Consider the following 20,040-nt stretch of genomic DNA (forward strand, 5'->3'; position numbering starts at 1 on the left):
CAGCAAAGGTGTTTTGCTAAGCAGAAGGGTCTCGTGTGAAGGAGCCATTCAAGCCTTGTTTTCCACAGGCTGAGGGGCTCCAGTTGACCCTCAAGTTCTGCTGCTGCTTTGCCCAGGGTTTCTGCTGGAACAAGGGGGAAGCCTGCAGCCTGCTTTCTTTCTGTCAGCTGGGATCAGCTCTGCCAGCCCCTGATCTCTGTTCTCATTGAGGCTTTTTTCTGCAGTACTTTTCACGTGCAAACACTTTCAGCAGATGATCCCAGCCGTTTCTGTCCATTTCCCCAGGTTCGCAGTGGCTTTCACGGTGGAGATGAAGGAGCTGGCAGCGGCACAGTGGGTATGTTTGTGGGATGTGCTTACTGTGCTAGCAGATATGCATGCCCTAAAATGTGCCCTCAATAGTGCCAGAGAACTGCAGCAATCTGCATTGTTCCCAGCCCTGCTTGTCCCTTCAGAGAAAGCATTTCTCGTTGATGTACAGTCAGAGGGATCTGGCATTAAAAGCTGGGTGGTATTAGAGAGTGCAGAGCAGTTCAGGAAGTGTTTCTCTGTAACATTTAAAACAAATCATTTGTTGTTACGAGTCTCTCCTGATGCCAAACTGTTTCTTTTGGCATCATTTGCTCAACTTTATGTTGACAAAATTCCTCCAGACAGCATTAGTTACAATAAAGAATTGGGAAGTAGAATTTGAAAATACTTGTTTCGTCAGCTCCGGAAACAGAATGAGCTTCTTAAGGTGAGCTGCAGAGGTGAATTAGATTCGCTGTGACAGGGAAGCAGGAACATTTGGGATGGAACCAGCAAGGCAGGACCTCCCTCCTGCAGCCAGGGGCTGGCTCCACTCACCCCACCCCGGGAAACAGCAGCTGAGGCTGAACAAGCGATGCAAGAAGCTGGCACAAAGAGCTTGGCACCTCTTCGGTTCTGATTTTCCTCACAGGATAACCATTACTGCACTCTGGAGTTTTGCTCACCTTCTCTGCAGTTGCATTCTGGAGCTGGCCTCCAGCTCGCAGTGCTGTCCCGTGGCTTGCAGGGGCTTTTATCATTTTATCATTTTCATCCTGGTGGGTAATGCAAAGTGTTACTCAGAGAAGGACCAGTGTTGAGTAATAAAACAATGTCATGATGTGTTAAACTATTTTTGCTATTTTTCAATCCTTTGAACACTGAAGCCCAGGAAGGATGAAGTCCATGGAGTATCCCCAGGCTTCCCCTGCAGCTCGGAGCTGTTTCTTTCTCCCCCACTTCGCTCCCCTGGGGATCTGCTGCTTTTCTGTGGCATTTTGGTGACATTGCTCACCCTGATTCTCAGAAACCACCTCCTCCCCATCTGTCAGCAGCTTGGAGATGACTTTTTAAGGGACCTCCTTCCTTCCAGTTTCTTTTCCCTGTTCAGTTTTAGTAACTGCAGTGCCTGGGCAGGGGAGTGGGGGGCAGCCCCAAAGGAACAACAGGGAAAACCAAAATCTCTGCAATTAAAAAAACCCAAAAAATCACTTCTGTGGCTTCCTATTTCCTGAGCTGACTGGTTCAAGAAGTGAAGTTTGTTTCTGAATTGATTTTGTCTTCATTAAAAAAACCCCAAAAATTCCACAAATCCACAGTTGGAGTTACAGAAAGATATTGAAATAGGAAATTGCTTCTTTAATCACCTAAATTAAATAACAGTGCTTCAGGAGTGATTTTGGAAGTGTAGTAATTACCTCTTTTACTACAGCTATTTTAGGGTAATTTACTTTGTAATTTTTATTTGTGAATGCTCTGCAATAACTACCAGGCACCAGTCTCCCAGCCTAGGCAAGTCTTTATATTTGACAGCAGTTTCTGAAAGTTTATAAATTGTATTATGGATAAATATAAAGTGGATTTGCAAAGCCACTCTTCCAAGACCAGCAGCTTTTTGGGAGCTGGAGCTGATTTTCAGCTAGACAGTTGAAATTTGTTTTATTCCAGGAAAATGGGATAATGATCCAAAGAAAGGATACAGAGACAAACTAAAAAATATATTTGTACTAACTTGGTAATTGTGTTTGTTTCAAAATTGATTCATTGATGCCGTAAATGGACATAGTAAATATAAATTACATTGTTGGCTTTTGCAGTTACTTAACGTATGTAATAGTTCTGATACTTAATAGTCAAAATCACACTGATGTGTTTTGTTTCTCTTTATTGTGGTTTTTTTTTTTTTTTTGAAGATTGAACAGATATTTTTAAGTTGAACTCTGAAAGTTATTTTTCTTCTCCTTCTCTTTAAAGCCAGATGCTAGGAAGAAAATTTATGTCCAAAGTCAAGGTGAGAGCTTTGAAATGCTGGTGAAGCCATTCCCTTTGTGTGCTCCCTTAACATTTAACATGAGAGTCTCTTTTTTTTTTACACAGGAATTAAAACTGCACCCAGTGAAACATTTGACTGGCACAGATTCCTACAAAATGCAGGTAAAACTCATTCCTCCCCTTTGTTTGCTGGGTTTATTCCGAACAGGTGTCAAGGATGAAAGAAACTTAGAGTTTAACTAATTATGTAACAGTGAAATCGTTAATAAGTAACAGTTAATAAGTAACAGTTAAAAGCCTTAATTTCACAGAAAATGGCAGAATGTCCATCGGGTGGGTCTGGCTCACCGGGGTGGCTCTGAATTTCTGCTCTGGCCCGGGCTGAGCTGCCCGGGGGCTCCCGGGTGGGGCAGGGTCGCTGCAGTTCGTTCTGAGCTGTGGGACAGCCTGGGCTGCTGCAGCTCTGGGGAGAGAGCAGTGCTGCTCTGGTCCCCGGGCTGCAGCTGCCACCAGAGCAGGGCCAGGTCACCCAATTCCCAGTCACCTGCCGGTGGCAATGCCTTAATCACGTCATCTTTGCCCAGAAGGGTGATTGATTGGCATTTCAGCCTGGTGCAAAGGTTCCAGGTGTGCACCCTTCAGCCTGATCTCTGGTGGTGCAGCTGTTCCCCCTGCACGTGTCCTCCCCAGCCCGTGGCTCTGTCCCATCAGGAGGTGTGTGCCATCACTCACAGCCAGAGCCAGACTGACACTGAGCCCTGGGAGCTTCTTCTGTTCCCAGTAAATGACAGCCCCCGAGCACGGTGCCACTAAGATTCATACTTTCCTGAAGTGAAATGATTTGTCACTTGCTAGCGCAGCCCCGGTGTTGATTTGATCCCTTGTCCAACCATTTTGTGATTAAATGAGCAGTCAACAGATTGAGGAGGGGGCAGCTCCCCCTAAAGTGAATTTCTGATGTATTAGAGACAGTTTTTTGCCTAATGCGTGCTAATGCAAAAGTGCAAAATAATTCATAATGTGCACGAGAAGCAAACTAAAATGTGACTCTAACATCTGTGCCTTATTAAATAATAACTTGAAAACTGGCATCAGATTATTCAGTATTGTTTTTATGACTGTTTCATCTCATTTCTCTTCTCTGCCTGCTGCCTATGTCCATCTCTGGTGGCAGCCTACAATTTCCACTCCTTTTAACACTGCACGTGGGCTCAGGCCTTTTGGCTGTACCTTTGTGCTTTCCAGGGACTAATTAGGAGTTCTCAGTGAATTGCTTTTTTCTGGGCATTTGCAGTTCCGAAGTGTTTAAAATTCCACTAAACTTGGAGCAACCAGGAGAAAGCCCTGAGCAGCAGGAGGCAGTTGTGCTCAGAAGGATGGGATTTTGGCAGTGTGGGCGTGCACAGTGTGCCCCTGAGAAGACCCTGAGCTTCGATGCAGAGGAAGCTGTCCAGTCTCCTTCAGCTCATGGCATTTGTGATTTATTTTTTTTTTTTAAGACTTTTTCCATGAAGTTCTATTGCGTGTTTAAAGGCACTTGGTGATTTTTGGGAGGAATATTTCTCCAGGTAACCCTTGCCTATCTTTAGCAGAACCCCTGAGCATTTGTGACATTCAGGATTCCCAGGACAGGATGCAGAGCACAGCACCCACCCCAAGCTATTTTTCATCTGTGTCTTAGCAAGAAGTGTGAAATAAATGCTGTGCAATAATTGAATTTCTAGTTCACTGTCCTGTAGCAGTGCTGGCATTCAGGGATTGAGAACCATGGGCCATTTCCTGGTTTTTAACTGCAAAAAGTGCCAGATCAGGAGCTCTGAGACCCATACTGACTGGCCAAATCTCATATCTGGAAACAGGTGGTCAGTGGATGGATGCAAAGCTGTTCTTTTTAGGATAAAACCACTGAGAGCTGCCTGGAGCCGTTCAGCTGCCAGGCCCACAGCTGGCTCTGGGCTCCAGGAGCACCAGCAGAGCTTTCTCAGGCCCTGCACACTGACTGCCTCTGCAGATACACCCCCGTGCCCTGTAAAACTCTGTAAACTCTCAGGCTGGGACTGGTGCAGAGCAGGAAACGGGGAGTCATGGTAATGGTTCATGATCCACTCCTTGCTGCTTTTGCCACCGCGTGTGCTCGGTCGTGAGCGTTTGCAGTCGGGTTTCCCTCTCTCACCGTGTGACAATCCTGTGTCCCAGGCATTGCTGCAGGCCCGGGCAGGGTCCATCTGTTCCTCCTGGTCTGTGGGCTCCGCAGAGTCAAGGACCCTCTGTATTTGGTGGAAGCTTTCTCAGGTCAGTTCTGCCCGTCCTGGTTTGTCACTCGGTGCATTCTTCTGATGTTTGTAAGTTTGGCATGGGCTGTTTTATTCATTGCAGGAAACATCATCATATATTTACATTTAAAAAAGAAATTCTTATGTAACCATTGATCTGCTCAACACATTATTTCTGTGCCATGTCGTTTCCATCCCGCTGGGAATAACAGAGCATTCAAATCAAAGCAATATTTGATGGTTCTGCTTGCTGAGAAAACTGTTTTGCTGTTACATGCAATATTGATGGAAGACAAAAGAAAATATCATCTACTTCAAAACAACTTTTTATCTGTCTGTCCCGTGGCTGGTGCATTGATTTGCATGTGTGCTAATTAATGCCATTGAAGCTGCAAACAAATTTTACCACCCGTTGTTCTGGCTCTGCTCAGGCTAGGCTGAAGTTTCCTCGTGGCACAAAAGGGAATGTTTTGTCAGGCTCTGTTTGTGTCTGTAAAAGGTTCAAGCATCCTGAGCTGGAAATTCTGCACTATTCGAGTGACTTTTACAGCCCTTGAAGCCTGGTGATGCTGAGGAACAAATGCAGTGTGGAGTGAGCTGCTCTGGTGTATTCTGGGTGCAGAGAGCAGCAGGTGTCTCCTGTGCACATCACTGAGTAACGATGGTAATGGCTGCAGTTACTGCCACACGTTCCTTGACACAGGAAAATATTCCAGTGATTTTGGCTCAGTGGCCAGAATCACTGCGTTACACGGAGCATTGTTCTCTTGAGTGATTCAAAATTAATATCTCAGCTGAGTTAAATAACCCTTGAGTCAGAAGAGATTGCATGAAGCAGAAAGGCTAAAGACTAACTTTCAGATATGCTAATATTTGAATTCTGAGGAGTAATGTGAGGGCTGAGCATGGAATCTGGTGCACATTCAGTCTTTTAAGTAGCAATACAATATTTGTCTAATTCTTCTTTAATCGTGGAGCCATTTATACTGATTAAACAAGTAATAACTTTTATTAATAAAACAGTTGTTCCTCTTCTGTTTCAGACTGGCACAGGAAGGATCCCAGTGTCCATCTGGGCATTATTGGACCTGCAGTAAGTTGCTGCTGTAATTTTTATTTCTAAATATTTCCATTTCCCTCATCTGAGATACCTCAGCTCTCTTCCAAAGTGAACCTGGGTCAGAGGATTCCTGTGAGAGACAGGGAGCTCCAGCCCCAGACCTCGCAAAGGCTGCTCCCAGCAGTCTGAGCTGTGCCAGTGGTGCTGGAGTTCCAAAGCTCAGGATAATGAAGGGGCTCCCAGGCTTTTCCAGGAGGAGACACTGGGGCAGCCCAGCCCTGTTCTCACTGCTTCACTCCATCCCAGGCAGGAGTTCTGAACAGAAAAACCATCAAAGGACTTGGGTTTGACTCTTGGCCACTGTTGCTACACCTCTGGGGTTTTAGACACTCACAAACTGCTAAAATGTGTACTGCTGCAATGAAATACCAGCAATGCCCCTTTCAATAGGAATAACTCAGAAACGAGCCTATCAAATGATTTGAAAGGCAGCAGTTGCCATCTAGGAGAGGTTTTTCCCTCAGGAAAATGAGGATTTCAGTGCTGTGATCCCTGTTGTCACCTCTGCTCACGGGGAGCACTGGGTCCCTGGTCCATTCCCGGGCCTTGGTGCCAAGGCTGGGCTCAGACACAGTCACCAGCTGCTAATCAGCAGCTGCAGAAGGATGTCAGCTGCTGTCTGACACCAGCAGCACGGGCAGAGCTGGAGCCCACAAACCCAGCCCGGCTCCTTTTCCTTGTAGAACCTCAAACTGAGGGTTTCATCCATCCCCACGTCAGGATAATCTCAGAGCTCTGCCTCTGTCCTGGTTCCTGTGCTTCTGTGTGCTGCCTGTGGAACTTTGTGCTGAGGCTACAAAAGCAATTGCAGGGCTTTGAGAGGGAAATCAGAGATCCTGCTTGGAAAGGCAGCCTGCAGCCTTGGCTCAGGCAGGGAAAGGCCTGGGGAGGCAGCTGTGTCATGGGAAACAGACTCTCACTGCTGCTTGAGGGGACTAAAAGCCTCCCTGCTCATCTGGGTGATGGGTTCCTCTGTATCAGTCTCACCTCTGATTCATCTCCACGTGAGCCTGCAAACTTGCAGGCAATTTGCTTTACAAAAGAAACAAATACAGGCTCAGTAGGCGAATAAGAACAATTTCTCTGGTTTTCTCATTCAGTTTTATTCTTTGCAAATTTGGGGACATTGGATTTTATTGTTAAAAGCTGTTTTCACATTTTTGTTTTATCTGGGCTCTTTGCCACGCTAATACACAAAATGATTGGAAGGGAACTGGTGTGGAAGGCAAATCTAGAGCAGGTGAAATGAAGCTGTGCTTTAGAGTCGAAAGATGCACTTGCTGCCTCCAGTGAGGATTTTATAAACGTTTTAGTTGTCTTTTTAAATTTGCTTCACTTTTTCATAAACGGATGTCTTTACAGACCAGAAATAACCCAGTGGCAGTGCACAGGCTGGATCAAGGGCTGAACCTCCTTAAAACATTTTAGAGCATATTTGTCTCATGGAACTAAAATGTTTCTAAAGGAAAAAATACATCTCAGCTCTATTGGTATTTAGCTGTACTCTTCTTATTCAGGTTGCTTCTCAAACCACAAAAATCTTCAGAAAATCAGTGCCACCATCTACGAAGCATGTAATTTTTACTGTGAATATTAAAAGCCCATACAGTAAGAGTATATTAATTAAGAAGAGAAAGAACAAAGGCCCCTCTCTATTTCTGCTTTACCTCCATGAGGTGATCTATTTGCTGCCGTAAGATTATACAGTATTTTCTGTATTTCTGTGTGTGATTGTCTCAGTGGTGCAATCGAGGTAATGCTGCAGGACTGAGGCCTGTGTTATGTAAACCTTGCACCATTTGTCTCCCCTTCCAGCTTTCCTTTTGTTCATTCCTAGAATGAAATTTGGAACAGCAGCTAATTTTCAGCGGCTCCATATTCCAAGAATAGGAGCTTATGAAACTTAAAAAAAAACCCCAAAAAACAAAACAAAGTTAAGGCCACAAACTTTAAAGTTTTGTTTAAAGCATCCAGCTTCCTCTGGTGGCTGCTCTGGGTTCCCCGTGGCTGCAGGCAGTGCGGGGCACTGCTCCATCTCACAGCCCTGGGCTCTCTGCTGCTGGGGTGAAGGGGGCTCCTTCCCGTGCTGCTGCCCAAACCTCAGAGTCTGGGGACCCTCGGGGAGCTCCCCCTGTCCCCAGGGAGGGGACCCTCGGGGAGCTCTCCCTGTCCCCAGGGAGGGGACACTCAGGGAGCTCCCCCTGTCCCCAGGGAGGGGACACTCAGGGAGCTCCCCCTGTCCCCAGGGAGGGGACCCTCGGGGAGCTCTCCCTGTCCCCAGGGAGGGGACCCTCGGGGAGCTCCCCCTGTCCCCAGGGAGGGGACCCTCGGGGAGCTCTCCCTGTCCCCAGGGAGGGGACCCTCGGGGAGCTCTCCCTGTCCCCAGGGAGGGGACCCTCGGGGAGCTCCCCCTGTCCCCAGGGAGGGGACCCTCGGGGAGCTCCCCCTGTCCCCAGGGAGGGGACACTCAGGGAGCTCCCCCTGTCCCCAGGGAGGGGACACTCAGGGAGCTCTCCCTGTCCCCATGGAGGGGACACTCAGGGAGCTCCCCCTGTCCCCAGGGAGGGGACACTCAGGGAGCTCCCCCTGTCCCCAGGGATGGGACCCTCGGGGAGCTCCCCCTGTCCCCAGGGAGGGGACACTCAGGGAGCTCCCCCTGTCCCCAGGGAGGGGACACTCGGGATGCTCTTCCTGTCCCCAGGGAGGGGACACTCGGGATGCTCTCCCTGTCCCCATGGAGGGGACACTCAGGGAGCTCCCCCTGTCCCCAGGGAGGGGACACTCAGGGAGCTCCCCCTGTCCCCAGGGAGGGGACACTCAGGGAGCTCCCCCTGTCCCCAGGGAGGGGACCCTCGGGGAGCTCTCCCTGTCCCCAGGGAGGGGACCCTCGGGGAGCTCCCCCTGTCCCCAGGGAGGGGACCCTCGGGGAGCTCCCCCTGTCCCCAGGGAGGGGACACTCAGGGAGCTCCCCCTGTCCCCAGGGAGGGGACACTCAGGGAGCTCTCCCTGTCCCCATGGAGGGGACACTCAGGGAGCTCCCCCTGTCCCCAGGGAGGGGACACTCAGGGAGCTCCCCCTGTCCCCAGGGATGGGACCCTCGGGGAGCTCCCCCTGTCCCCAGGGAGGGGACACTCAGGGAGCTCCCCCTGTCCCCAGGGAGGGGACACTCGGGATGCTCTTCCTGTCCCCAGGGAGGGGACACTCGGGATGCTCTCCCTGTCCCCATGGAGGGGACACTCAGGGAGCTCCCCCTGTCCCCAGGGAGGGGACACTCAGGGAGCTCCCCCTGTCCCCAGGGAGGGGACACTCAGGGAGCTCCCCCTGTCCCCAGGGAGGATCTCTGCACACTCCTCCAGCCCCTCACCTGCAGCACTCTGGTGGCACTCTGACAGGACCCTGAGTGTCCCGAGACCTGCTCTCCCTGCAGAGCTGGAGCCTCAGACTGTGAAATGCTCCTGGCCCTTATTTCAGTCTGAGTTAACATTTGTGTGGCATCAAAATAGAACTTTGGGGGAAAAGCTGAAAATAGTTTTATATAGGAATAGCAGTTGGGAAGTTCAGTTTGAAATAGAAAAAATACTTTTTAAAGCAGTTAAGCAAGGCTTTTATTTTTTGTATTCAGTAAGAATTGATTCCTTAGTTGAATTCCTTAATTGAATTTTTTCATTTATGAAGCCAAATTTTCATTAAATAAATAATTTTGTGTTCAAAGCATACAACCATAGTTATAAAATAAATCCAGACTTTTTACCAGGAGTGTTTTCTAAAACCCTTTGTGAGTGTTTTCTATCTCATAATCTGGAACAAAAACCAGCACCCAAACCCAAAATATTAATATACATTAAAAAGTCATGTTATTCCCTTCAAGCCATCATGTATCAATCTAATGTAGTCAGTCAGCCTTCTTAAAAAGCTGAGCTCTGTTCTTTGTGTCTAGCTAAGGATTTTCGAGTTCTGTTTATTTCTTGTAATCATGCTAAATGAAAGCAGCAGACAGAGCAAAGCTTTGTAAATAAACCTGCTGGAGTTAATCACCAGCTTAGACAACTTCAACAACTGCAGCATGCCTTCCACTTCTGCTGGGGCTGGGAATTTGTGTTTGTGATTTACTGGGAATCTTGTGTTTGTTATTTACTGGGAATCTTGTGTTTGTTATTTACTGGGGCTGGGAATCTTGTGTTTGTGATTTACTGGGAATCTTGTGTTTGTGATTTACTGGGAATTTTGTGTTTGTTATTTACTGGGAATCTTGTGTTTGTTATTTACTGGGAATCTTGTGTTTGTTATTTACTGGGGCTGGGAATTTTCTTATTTACTGGGAATTTTGTGTTTGTTATTTACTGAGGTTGGGAATTTTGTGTTTGTTATTTACTGGGGGTTAGAATTTTGTGTTTGTTATTTACTGGGAATTTTGTGTTTATTATTTACTGAGGTTGGGAATTTTGTGTTTGTTATTTACTGGGGTTGGGAATTTTGTGTTTGTTATTTACTGGGGTTGGGAATTTTGTGTTTATTATTTACTGAGGTTGGGAATTTTGTGTTTGTTATTTACTGGGGTTGGGAATTTTGTGTTTGTTATTTACTGGGGGTTAGAATTTCGTGTGTGTTAGATTTCCACCAAGTCTTTCTGCCAGAGCTCGTGAGTAGCACCCACGTGAGTGTCTCAGTTTCCAGCCAGCTGCTCCCCGAGCCCCCTGGAGCCCATTTTCACCCAGTGAACACAGGGACAGTCCCTGGGCACAGCCCTGCCCTGCCCCTCACTCACCCAGGAGCTGGCACACCAGGCCTCTGACACAACTGAGTAACACATCTGTGGTATGGTTTTAAAGCTCAGCATTTTAAGTATTTTAGATTAAAAATGTGCTAAACTTTATTTATTTCTCTGGGTGTTTCAAACCTGACCTCTGTGTGTGCTCCTGTCCAGGTTGATCCAGTTTTCACCAGTGAAGTCCAGGAGAGAGTCAAAAGGTAAGGAGCTCTGTTCCCCTGCTCTGCTGAAGGAGGGCACTCGGCTGCCCCGTTAAATGTGAATATTCAAATGAGTGTCCTGCACAGCTCTGCGGGGCTGACAAGGCTGGTGGGGTCACTGGGCATGGAACACTCTCAGACCAGGTATTCCAGACACTGAACATTCTAGAATAAGCTGTACGTTGATGGTTTGGGTTAAATCCCATCTGATTGACTCAATTTAGATTTATTATTGACAGAACTGGGAGGGTTTGGGCTGGCTGAAGGATCCCTGTTGCCGTGATATTTTATGAAAATCCTTTGCCAGGATTTTCTTCTCCTGAGAAGCTGAGCAGCCTCAGGAAGGAAATGCAAACAAGAACTCTCTGCTGCTGTGGGATGCAGCAGGTGCTGCCTTGGTTGGTCCATGGAGGTGTTTCTAATGAATGCCCAATCAAGGATGCAGCTGGCTCAGACTCTGCTCAGTCACAGCCTTTGTTATTCATTCCTTTCTGTTCCTGCCCAGCCTTCTGATGGATCCTTTCTCTCTGTTCTTTCAGTTTTAGTTTAGCATTTTTAATATAATATATATCACAATATAATAACTCAGCCTTCTGGAACATGGAGTCAAGATCCTCATCTCTTCCCTCATCCTGGGACCCTGCAAATCTCACAACAGATCCCCCAGTTCCACCCTCCCAGCCATGGCAGGGACAGCCCCCAGCCCTGTCCGAGCTGGACACAGCCAGGGCTGGAGCATCCCACGTGCCCTGGGCAGCTGTTGGGTGCCCCCTGGCAGGGAGGGTTCCCCCAGCTCTCTGCAGGGCTGCTTTCCCTGTGGCTGCCTCAGCAGCTCTCTGCTCTTGCAGGGCTGCTTTCCCTGTGGCTGCCTCAGCAGCTCTCTGCAGGGCTGCTTTCCCTCTGGCTTTCTCAGCAGCTCTCTGCTCTCTGCAGGGCTGCTTTCCCTGTGGCTGCCTCAGCAGCTCTCTGCTCTTGCAGGGCTGCTTTCCCTGTGGCTGCCTCAGCAGCTCTCTGCAGGGCTGCTTTCCCTGTGGCTGCCTCAGCAGCTCTCTGCAGGGCTGCTTTCCCTGTGGCTGCCTCAGCAGCTCTCTGCTCTCGCAGGGCCCCCGGGGTGCATGTGCTGCAGGAGCTGCCCCAGCAGGAGCTGCACGCTGCTCTCAGGAGCTGCCTGGCCCTGGTCAACAGCTCCATCTCCGAGGGCATGTCTGCTGCCATCCTGGAGGTAAGGCCACCTGCTGGGGGTCATTCACAGGGGTTTCCTCCATCTGAACCACCCTGTGTCGCTGGAAATGGCTGTCAGCGTTTCGTGGCCATATTTCAAAGCTAGTGAAGGCAAAATTTAAATATTTCCTTCTTCACGTGTTGGCAATTAAGGTTTTCTTCCCTTAGACTGACGGTTTGTTATGCTTTCTCTATTTGTTTTTAAAGGATAGAAGGTAATTTTATCAATCCTGCTAAATTAACAATGCAGACCTGAGATAGAAATCATTCTGGGGTTGTCACTAGGCTTGATTCAACACCCACTTCCTTATAGTGCTGCTAGAATGGACTTTCATTTATTTTTACATCCCTTCAAAAAGCAATCTAAGAGCTGTATTTGGTTATTTAATTCTGGAATGATTAATGAATGAATGACACGCTCAGTTAATCCTTTTGCCATCAGTATTGAAAATTAATAACCAGTTTTATTTCATACCTGTCAGAGTAGGGCACTGCTTAGTATCAAGGGCTTTCTCAGAAAAAATAAGTGTACTTGAAGTGGAAGTTCTTTGGGCCAAGTTTCATTATTCCATTTGTCTGGTGGGTGCTGAATGTTGGTTCATCATGGTCGCAGAAGTTATCACACCATTTGAATATGGTATGCAATATAAATGAGCTCCCATTTCTGCTCCTCATGAGCTGCATTTCCAGCATTCCCACTCAGCTGAGAGTCCTCCTGAGCGAGAACCAAGGGAGCATGACAGGGACGAGGAAGGGCAGGTGCTGTGAGGCAGCAGGGGTGCATTTCATCCCAAATGCCCCTGCCCAGGGGTGGCAGCTGCTCCTGCCCAGCAGCTCAGCTCTGCTGCAGCGCTTCCAGACTGTGACATTTCCAGCCCTGCAGCTGTGTCAGGCCAGGCAGACTCTGTGCTTGGGGTGGAGCTGCAGAGCCCTGGCTCCAGGGCAAGTTCAGCCTCTGTCACCTCCTCCTCACCAGCTCCATGTTCCCCTCAGGGCTTCTCCCAGAACAGCTGACCAAAAACCAACCTGATTTATTTCCCCAGAGTGCCCAGGGGTGAGGCAGGAGCAAAGCAAAGCAGGAGGGCCCTGAGGAGACACAGCAGTGCCTGTGTGCTCAGGCTGTCCTGCAGGCTCAGGGTGACAGGACATCGGGGCAGATTCCAAAGTTTGGGATTTGTGTGTTTGTGCAGTGGGGTTTGAGACATGCTGATGACACAGCCCGCTGTGACACCTCTCTCTCCCAGGAAGAGGCAGTCCAGGACAGTGCAGTTCCTTCCTGGCATGGCCAGCAGCAGGAAGGGCCATCTTCTGAGATCTGGTTAGATAACAAGGCAGAAATCCCTGCATCAAAATCTCCTGCTCCTAGGCTGGAGGAAACAGGCTGCAGTTTGGAAATGCAACTCTGATTGTCCTCAAAGTTCAACACTTAACGAGGTCATGAATCTGTAAACAGTGTTTCAGAGTGAGATAAATATATAATAGATAAATGAGATAAATGGATAATCCCATCTAGTTCCACCTGCCTCGAGGTGTGGAAGAGCCAGGAGCCATCACTAATGACTCTGTCAGCTGGTTCTGAGATCCCTCAGATTTGCCTGTAACTGATCTGTTTGTGGCTGGCATTTGAAGAAGAGAAAACAAAACATTAGAGCAGGCATTAAAAATGCATCTCTTCCTCTGAGAGCCCAGGAGCTGTGCAGTTCCTGGGCACGGGAGGGTGGAGAAGGCTGAAAGGTTTCTGTGTTCCCCCTGCTCCTCTGACACAGGGTGTGCACTGGGCACCATTCCACTGCAGCCCTTTGCTCTGCTCTCAGGGGTATTCCAGCTGCTGTCAAACTCAGCACGTTCCTAGGCTTTACCAAAAAGAAGCCAACTGGAAATTGTAGGAAAGGAGGCTGGACAGGCTGTGCTGTGCTGTGAGGCACAGTCCAGTCTGGCCAACACGTGCAGCAATATCAAAGTAAAGCACGAGAGAGGAAGGGATGTGTAAAGCAGTCGAGCTGAAGAGCCAGCAAGAAGATGCATGGGCTAGAAGGAAGAAAATGAGGGAAGTGCAGAGGACAGAGTGCTAAATAAACCCTGCCTTTGCTCTGCCAGCCCTGTGTTGCTGAGTAGAGATATTTATTGGGGAACATCCCCACAGCTTCAATTTGCACCCTGCATCCTCCTGCAGCAGCAGCAAAACACATTTGCAGTCAAAATAATGTAACAAAACAGATGGCCAGTGGACTAAAATGTTGTTTGATGCTGTTATTCCTGGAAGCTAGGTCAGTAAATTATACATCTTTTCAACAATGCAAATGGTTCTTTTTACTGCTTGAAAATAGTCGAAGTATCTAAATTAAATTTGAAGCCACTTCTTGCAGTAATTATTTACAGCCCAATCCATTTGTTGAGGCCGGTGGCATAAAGGCAGCCTGCATCTGAAGTCTTTGGCCATCTGTTCTGCCTTTAGTAGCTGTAATTCACTGGTACCTGTGCATCTGGGGACCTGAAGATTTTCTTGTGTAGCAGTTCCTGCCCTCCCAGTCTGAGACAGAACAAATGTCTTTCCCTTTAGAGTTTGGGAATGACAGAAAATTAAATATAAACTTGGTGCTCAGCTTCAGTCAATCATCAGCTCTGCAGCTTCGTTGTGTCTGAATGACCCCTGATAATCTGGTGGTTTCAGACACAGAGTGTAGAACAGGTTTTATCATTAAGGGTTGTTATTTTTAGCACTAACTGCTGCAAAGTATCTGCTTTTGTGCCAGGGCTATGGAAATGCTACGGTCAGACTAATACACCTGCACTGGTGATTTAAACAGGGCTTTTCTTGGGTATATTAAATTATTAAAATATGTTGCAAAGTCCCAGCAGTCCCTTCCTGTACCTTATCAGCCTGGCTATTTGTCTCTTCAGTTTTGTCCCAACTATAAAAAATCATATTTTTCTCCTTGGAGATTTGTTTCCTTGCTGTGTGGACTGAAGGAAAATTGCTCCTCATGCAGGTCTGTAATGACAGCAATTAAAACTGCATTGACTCTGGAGTGACAGGGAATCAGTCTGAAACAGACTGAAGATTTGGGGGAGGGAATTTCTTCCTCATTTGGCACTGTGATAATTGCACAAAATGAATATTTCTGCTTTTACAGTCAGTGCATCTCCAGAGTGCCCAATTCATCAATGGTGATTGAAGGCTCAGATCCAGAGCACAGAGCTGAGGGCCCCGGGTCTGCACACCTCAGAGCTGCAGCTCAGCTCTCTAAAGAGCTCTCTGGGGAATGCTATTTTTCAATCACAAATCTGGAGAGGTGGGAAAGAAGTTTGGGTTGTTGTTTGTGCTTTTCTTATTAAAATTGTAATTGTTAGCACCTCAAAATCCATGAATCCTTATAAATCCTTGTTTCCTTTTTCTATATTCCTCTAGGCAATGGATTTAGAAATTCCAGTGCTGGCCAGGAACATTCCTGGGAATGCAGCAATAATAAAGCACAAGGAGACAGGACTGCTCTTTTCAACTCCCCAGGTAAGAAGACCACGGGGCTCTGGGTTGGTTTTTGTGCCAGCCCTGGGCGTGCGTGCCCAGCTGGTGTCTCCTGCAGCAGCTGGCTCAGCCTCCTCCGGAGCTGCCTGCCCTGCCTGTGCAGTTCAGGGAGCCTGTCCTAGGTGTCAGCCTTGCTGAAGGTTTCTCAGCTGCTCACTTGTTGCTCTGGGCTCTGAAGGTTCCCAAGCAGCCCTGCAGATGCTCCGGGTGTGCCAGGTCTCCCTTCAGCCACTGCAGGAGCTGGTGCTGGGCACGCTGCAGCTCCCCAGAGAACGAGCCTGCATTTCAGAGGCACGTCTGCTGTCATTTCGAGCAGGCAGTGTTCATGGAAGGTATTTTTAGAGGCAAGATATTGCTCAGTCAGAGAAATTAATGATAAAATTAAGCAAAGTGTTCGGATGAAGTCTCGGGGAAGTTAAGTAAGAGTGGGAAGAGAGGGAACACTGCCCGTATTTAAATGCTGGAGATTTTCCTTTCAGCGTATTTTCCTGCATTAGGGCTTTGCTGTTACATATTCATGATGCCGTGGAAAATGACTCCCAGAAAAAGATTCCCTCAGAGTTTCATCCAACTCAAGATTAAGAAGACATACTAGAATTCACCATTTGATAGTTTTGCAAAGTAGAAAACATATTTATTTACTTTGTGGCCTGTGTGATTAATGCATCCTGTTGTGTTTCTGGAAGGTGAATCCTCTTGCTTGGTTTTGGAGGAGCTTTTAGTAGAAAAACTCTTGCAGTTCAAGTATGGTTCTGTTTGGTACCCCTGGCACTGCCTCCCTGGGTCACTGCTGCTGCTTGGCAATCGCCTCCTCCTGGCTGCTGAACTGCTCTGAACTGGTTTAATTGCAGACTTACTTTCACGATATAAATAATATATTAACCATGCATCTTATTTTCATTATGTGTGAGCTGTGGCACCCGTGCAGCTCTCGGGGTAATTGAGGAATTATTCCCATTTTTCACTCAGTGCACTCATTTTCCAGCTTTATCTCCTGGATACCTGTGTTTGTGTCTCTGCAGAATATTAGCCAGGATTTATCTGAGGTACTACACGGAGGAGTTGACATTTTCTTTAGGGATGATTGGTCAATTTACCAGGAGAAAACTGGGTGTGTTATGGATGCTGCTGTGGAGCAAGGCCTGTGTCTGTGGTGGAGCAGTGCCCGTGGAAAGGGCAGGTGTGAGGGTGCTTCTGGAGGGACAGGAGAGGATTTGCTGCTGTTTCTCTGGGTTCTGACTTACAGCTGAGCCTCAGCTTTCCCACAGTTCTGCTGCCACCTGCACGTTAATCATACCCACTGAGTGGGAGTAAAGGTTTGGTAGGAGAATGGATAGCCCCAAGGAGAAAGCCAGCACAGGGATCACCTCCTTCCCTTGGGCTGCTGGAAGCCATGCCCTTAGCTTTGAGAGGCCACTTGTGGATTTGACCCCTCTTTCAGCCAAACTGAAGCTACAACAAAACATGGGAGTGCATAAACATGTGTGCAATTATCACAGATCCAGCAGAGCGTGCTGGAGACGTGCTGCCTCCCTGCAGTTTATGTACCACGGGCTGCTGGGACAGCAAAACGGAATGCTGGATATCCTGACAGAGCTCAGAGGTGTGCATGCTGCCTGTCAGACTCAGCACAAAACCACAGCTGAAATGCAAGTCACCTGTAGTCAGGGGAGACACCTGGAAAGTGAATTATTGCTGTCTGAGGCTGAGCAGCCAGAGCTGCAGACAAGCCAAGGCAGCTGCTCCAGAGGTACGAGGCAGAGCCCAGGTAAGTCACAGTGAGTGCTCCCATTGGCTTCCAGGGCATTGCAGTGACTTGTGGGGGTCTCACTGGGTGAGGAGGAGGAGGAGGATAAAGCTGAGAAGTCCTTACTGGCCCCTCCTGAGAGATTTTTCCATTTGCTTTTTCTCTCTCCTGCATTTTCTTAAATTTTATGCTTTGGACTCAGTTTGGCATTTTTTCCTGCAATTATTCTCAGCCCTAAGTATTGTAACTGTGAATAAGGATCTCATTTCTTCTATCATTTACATGTTTCCAAGTTTTTGTCCTCCATATCCACAATTTAAAAGAATGCTAATAGGACTACCTGTCAAGAAATGTTACATTGCTGCTTCTGCTCTTAGGTAATTTACATAAATTACTTTTAAACATTACTTTAAATAAAATCCTCCACAGGAGCATAAAATTAAAGTTGGGGATGTGGTTCGGTGGGAAGAGAATCATTACTGTGATTTTCCAGGCAATGGGATGAAGGCAGCAGAGGTCAGGGGAGCCTTTCCCCCCTTCCCCGTGGAGCTGGGGTCGGCTCTGACAGACGCAGCCCGGGGCTCTGCCAGGGCAGGGGCTGAGACCCAGCTCGTGCTGTGATGGAGAGTGGGAGGTCTCTGTTCACTTGTGTGCACGGAAATCTCCTCATTGTCTCCCTGGGTCCAAGCTTTGCTCAGAAGGGCTCTGTGGCTGTTGGGTTTCCTGCTCTTTGTCTTGGCAGGGACAGCCCCAGCGGTGGCCGTGCCCCGTGCAGTGACCCCCAGCAGCGTGGCCCGGGGGTCACATTCTGCACTGTGCCCTGCAGCAGCAGAGTTCATCCACAAAATCCAGAGTTCAGCCAAAGATTTCACAGCTGTGCAGGTGCTCAGACGCTCTGTGGCTCACATTTTCAAGGACAGTTGTCTCCTTAAGCTGATGTTGGTTTAACTCTGCTCTCAGCTGGGATATCTCCCTCCACAGCTGCCAGATGTGTAAATAATGGATCTCCTCCTCCCAGCCTCTCTGTCCCCCGTCCCCGGGCACTGATCTTCACTACCAATGGTGTGGTGATACATTATCTTCATTTCCCACTGACACCAGAGCTGTCTGCTCTCCTGGCTGAAGCGAGGCATGCTCTGCACACAGCTGAGCACATTTGTAATCAGCTGAAGCCCTGCAAGGTGTCTCTTGATGGAAAATTGGAGCAGCTGCTCAGAACAGATTAGTTCAGACATCAGCTCTGCTTTCACCTGTTTGAGGCTCACAATTTCTCCTGCCTGGAAGTAAACGAGAGGCAGAGGAGCAGGCAGAGGACAGTGGTGATCTTTGAGCTCTGCTGGTTTGCCCGGTGAAGTTAAAGGGAATATATGGCTTTTTTTGGTGTTTGCTGAGCTGACCCTGCTGTAGCTGTGCCTGCCCAGGTGCTGCATGCCCTTACACTGGGTTTGTGAAGAGTTTGGGAAAAGTGTGAGTAAGTTGAAAGTGAATAGTTTGAAAAGGTTTGGGACTTTTGTAGCTTTACCATAACATTCACTGAAGGGGCAGCAGCAATCAGGTAAAAGTTCAGCTGAGCTGAGCTCAAACATCTGCTGCCAGTTGTGCTCCATGCAGAACAGGCATTCATTCACAACCAGCCTGGGTTTCCACCCATTGGGTAGGCAGACAATTTTTGTGTCATTAAATTTGAATTGTCTTTGATTTTTAACGTCTTACTTGGTGGGCTGTGTAAAATAAGAATTTTATTATTTATTGATCATTTTTATAAATGAAGTATGGTACTTACCTTGAAAAAGGACTTAGGACAGCGTCCCAGATTGCCTCACAGTTGGACAGGTACCAGCTATTGCAGAATCATTAGGGCCTTTTCAAAGAACTTTCAACTGATTCTTTTTTTCATCTTTCTTAGGAGTTTGTTGCACTGTCCAAGAGTTTAATGAGCGACCCCGTTCTGGAAAAGGAAATTGTAACCAGGGCCAAAGACTACGTGGAGAAGCATCATTCCTGGGAAGGGGAAAGGAAAACCTACCAGAACCTTGTGCAGAGACTGCAGTGACTGGGCAGGCTCCAGCAGAGCACCTTAACAGTGGAAATGTGATTGGGTTTGGGTTTCTCTTGGGGTCTTTCTAGAAAAATACTCAGACTTTGCTATTCTGTTTGATCAACCCCCAGCCACAGGGCTGAGCCCAGAGCAGGCTCAGTTTGGGGGCAGCAGAGGAGGCAGCCCTGGGGCAGGGGCCGGGTGTTTGCTGCTCTGAGCTCCCAGGGCAGGGCACTGCTGGCACACAGAGCTCACAGGGACCCTGCTGCACCCTGGCAGCCCCGTGGGCACAGCCAGGAGTGTGCACATCAGGCACTGTTCAATGTGCTGCCTCCCAGCCCCTGTGAGCCCCACGGGCACAGCCAGGAGTGTGCACATCAGGGAATGTTCAATGTGCTGCCTCCCAGCCCCTGTGAGCCCCACGGGCACAGCCAGGAGTGTGCACATCAGGGAATGTTCAATGTGCTGCCTCCCAGCCCCTGTGAGCCCTCTGGGCACAGCCAGGAGTGTGCACATCAGGAACTGTGCTGCCTCCCAGCCCCTGTGAGCCCTCTGGGCACAGCCAGGAGTGTGCACATCAGGAACGGTGCAATGTGCTGCACCCTGGCAGCCCTGTGGGCACAGCCAGGAGTGTGCACATCACACCCCTGCTGCTCCAGCCCAGGCTGCACGAGCAGAGCAGTGAGTTATTGGCCCCACAGCCTCCTGCAGCCATCCCTGGGGCAGCAAGGGGTCACACCGAGCCAAGGCAGTGCTGCTGCTGGCACAGGGAGGGGCACAGGGAGGGGCACAGGGTGATCTCTGCTGCCCTGGGCCCCTCCAGAGCAGCCCGGCCCTCCTGAGCCTGCATGCTGCCCCTGGGAG

The 20,040-nt window shown here is 48.5% G+C and overlaps 1 protein-coding gene across 2 annotated transcripts in view; it reads left to right on the forward strand.

Annotated features, from left to right (window-relative positions):
* Window positions 1-19,677, forward strand: part of GLT1D1 (glycosyltransferase 1 domain containing 1) — a 32,011-nt gene extending 12,334 nt beyond the window's left edge. The window contains exons 4-12 of one of the 2 annotated variants that reach the window (XM_038152157.1): window positions 286-337; window positions 2,266-2,302; window positions 2,389-2,445; window positions 4,480-4,575; window positions 5,600-5,649; window positions 10,601-10,644; window positions 11,701-11,866; window positions 15,275-15,373; window positions 19,045-19,677. In XM_038152157.1, coding sequence (XP_038008085.1) covers window positions 286-337; window positions 2,266-2,302; window positions 2,389-2,445; window positions 4,480-4,575; window positions 5,600-5,649; window positions 10,601-10,644; window positions 11,701-11,866; window positions 15,275-15,373; window positions 19,045-19,191 — 748 coding nt within the window. In that variant the 3' untranslated portion in view covers window positions 19,192-19,677. The remainder of the gene's footprint in view (window positions 1-285; window positions 338-2,265; window positions 2,303-2,388; window positions 2,446-4,479; window positions 4,576-5,599; window positions 5,650-10,600; window positions 10,645-11,700; window positions 11,867-15,274; window positions 15,374-19,044) is intronic. The other variant, XM_038152158.1, reaches the window with a different exon arrangement.
* The last annotated feature ends 363 nt before the right edge of the window (window positions 19,678-20,040 follow it).

Source organism: Motacilla alba, chromosome 15, assembly GCF_015832195.1.
Source record: "Motacilla alba alba isolate MOTALB_02 chromosome 15, Motacilla_alba_V1.0_pri, whole genome shotgun sequence".
NCBI classification, from domain to species: domain Eukaryota; kingdom Metazoa; phylum Chordata; class Aves; order Passeriformes; family Motacillidae; genus Motacilla; species Motacilla alba.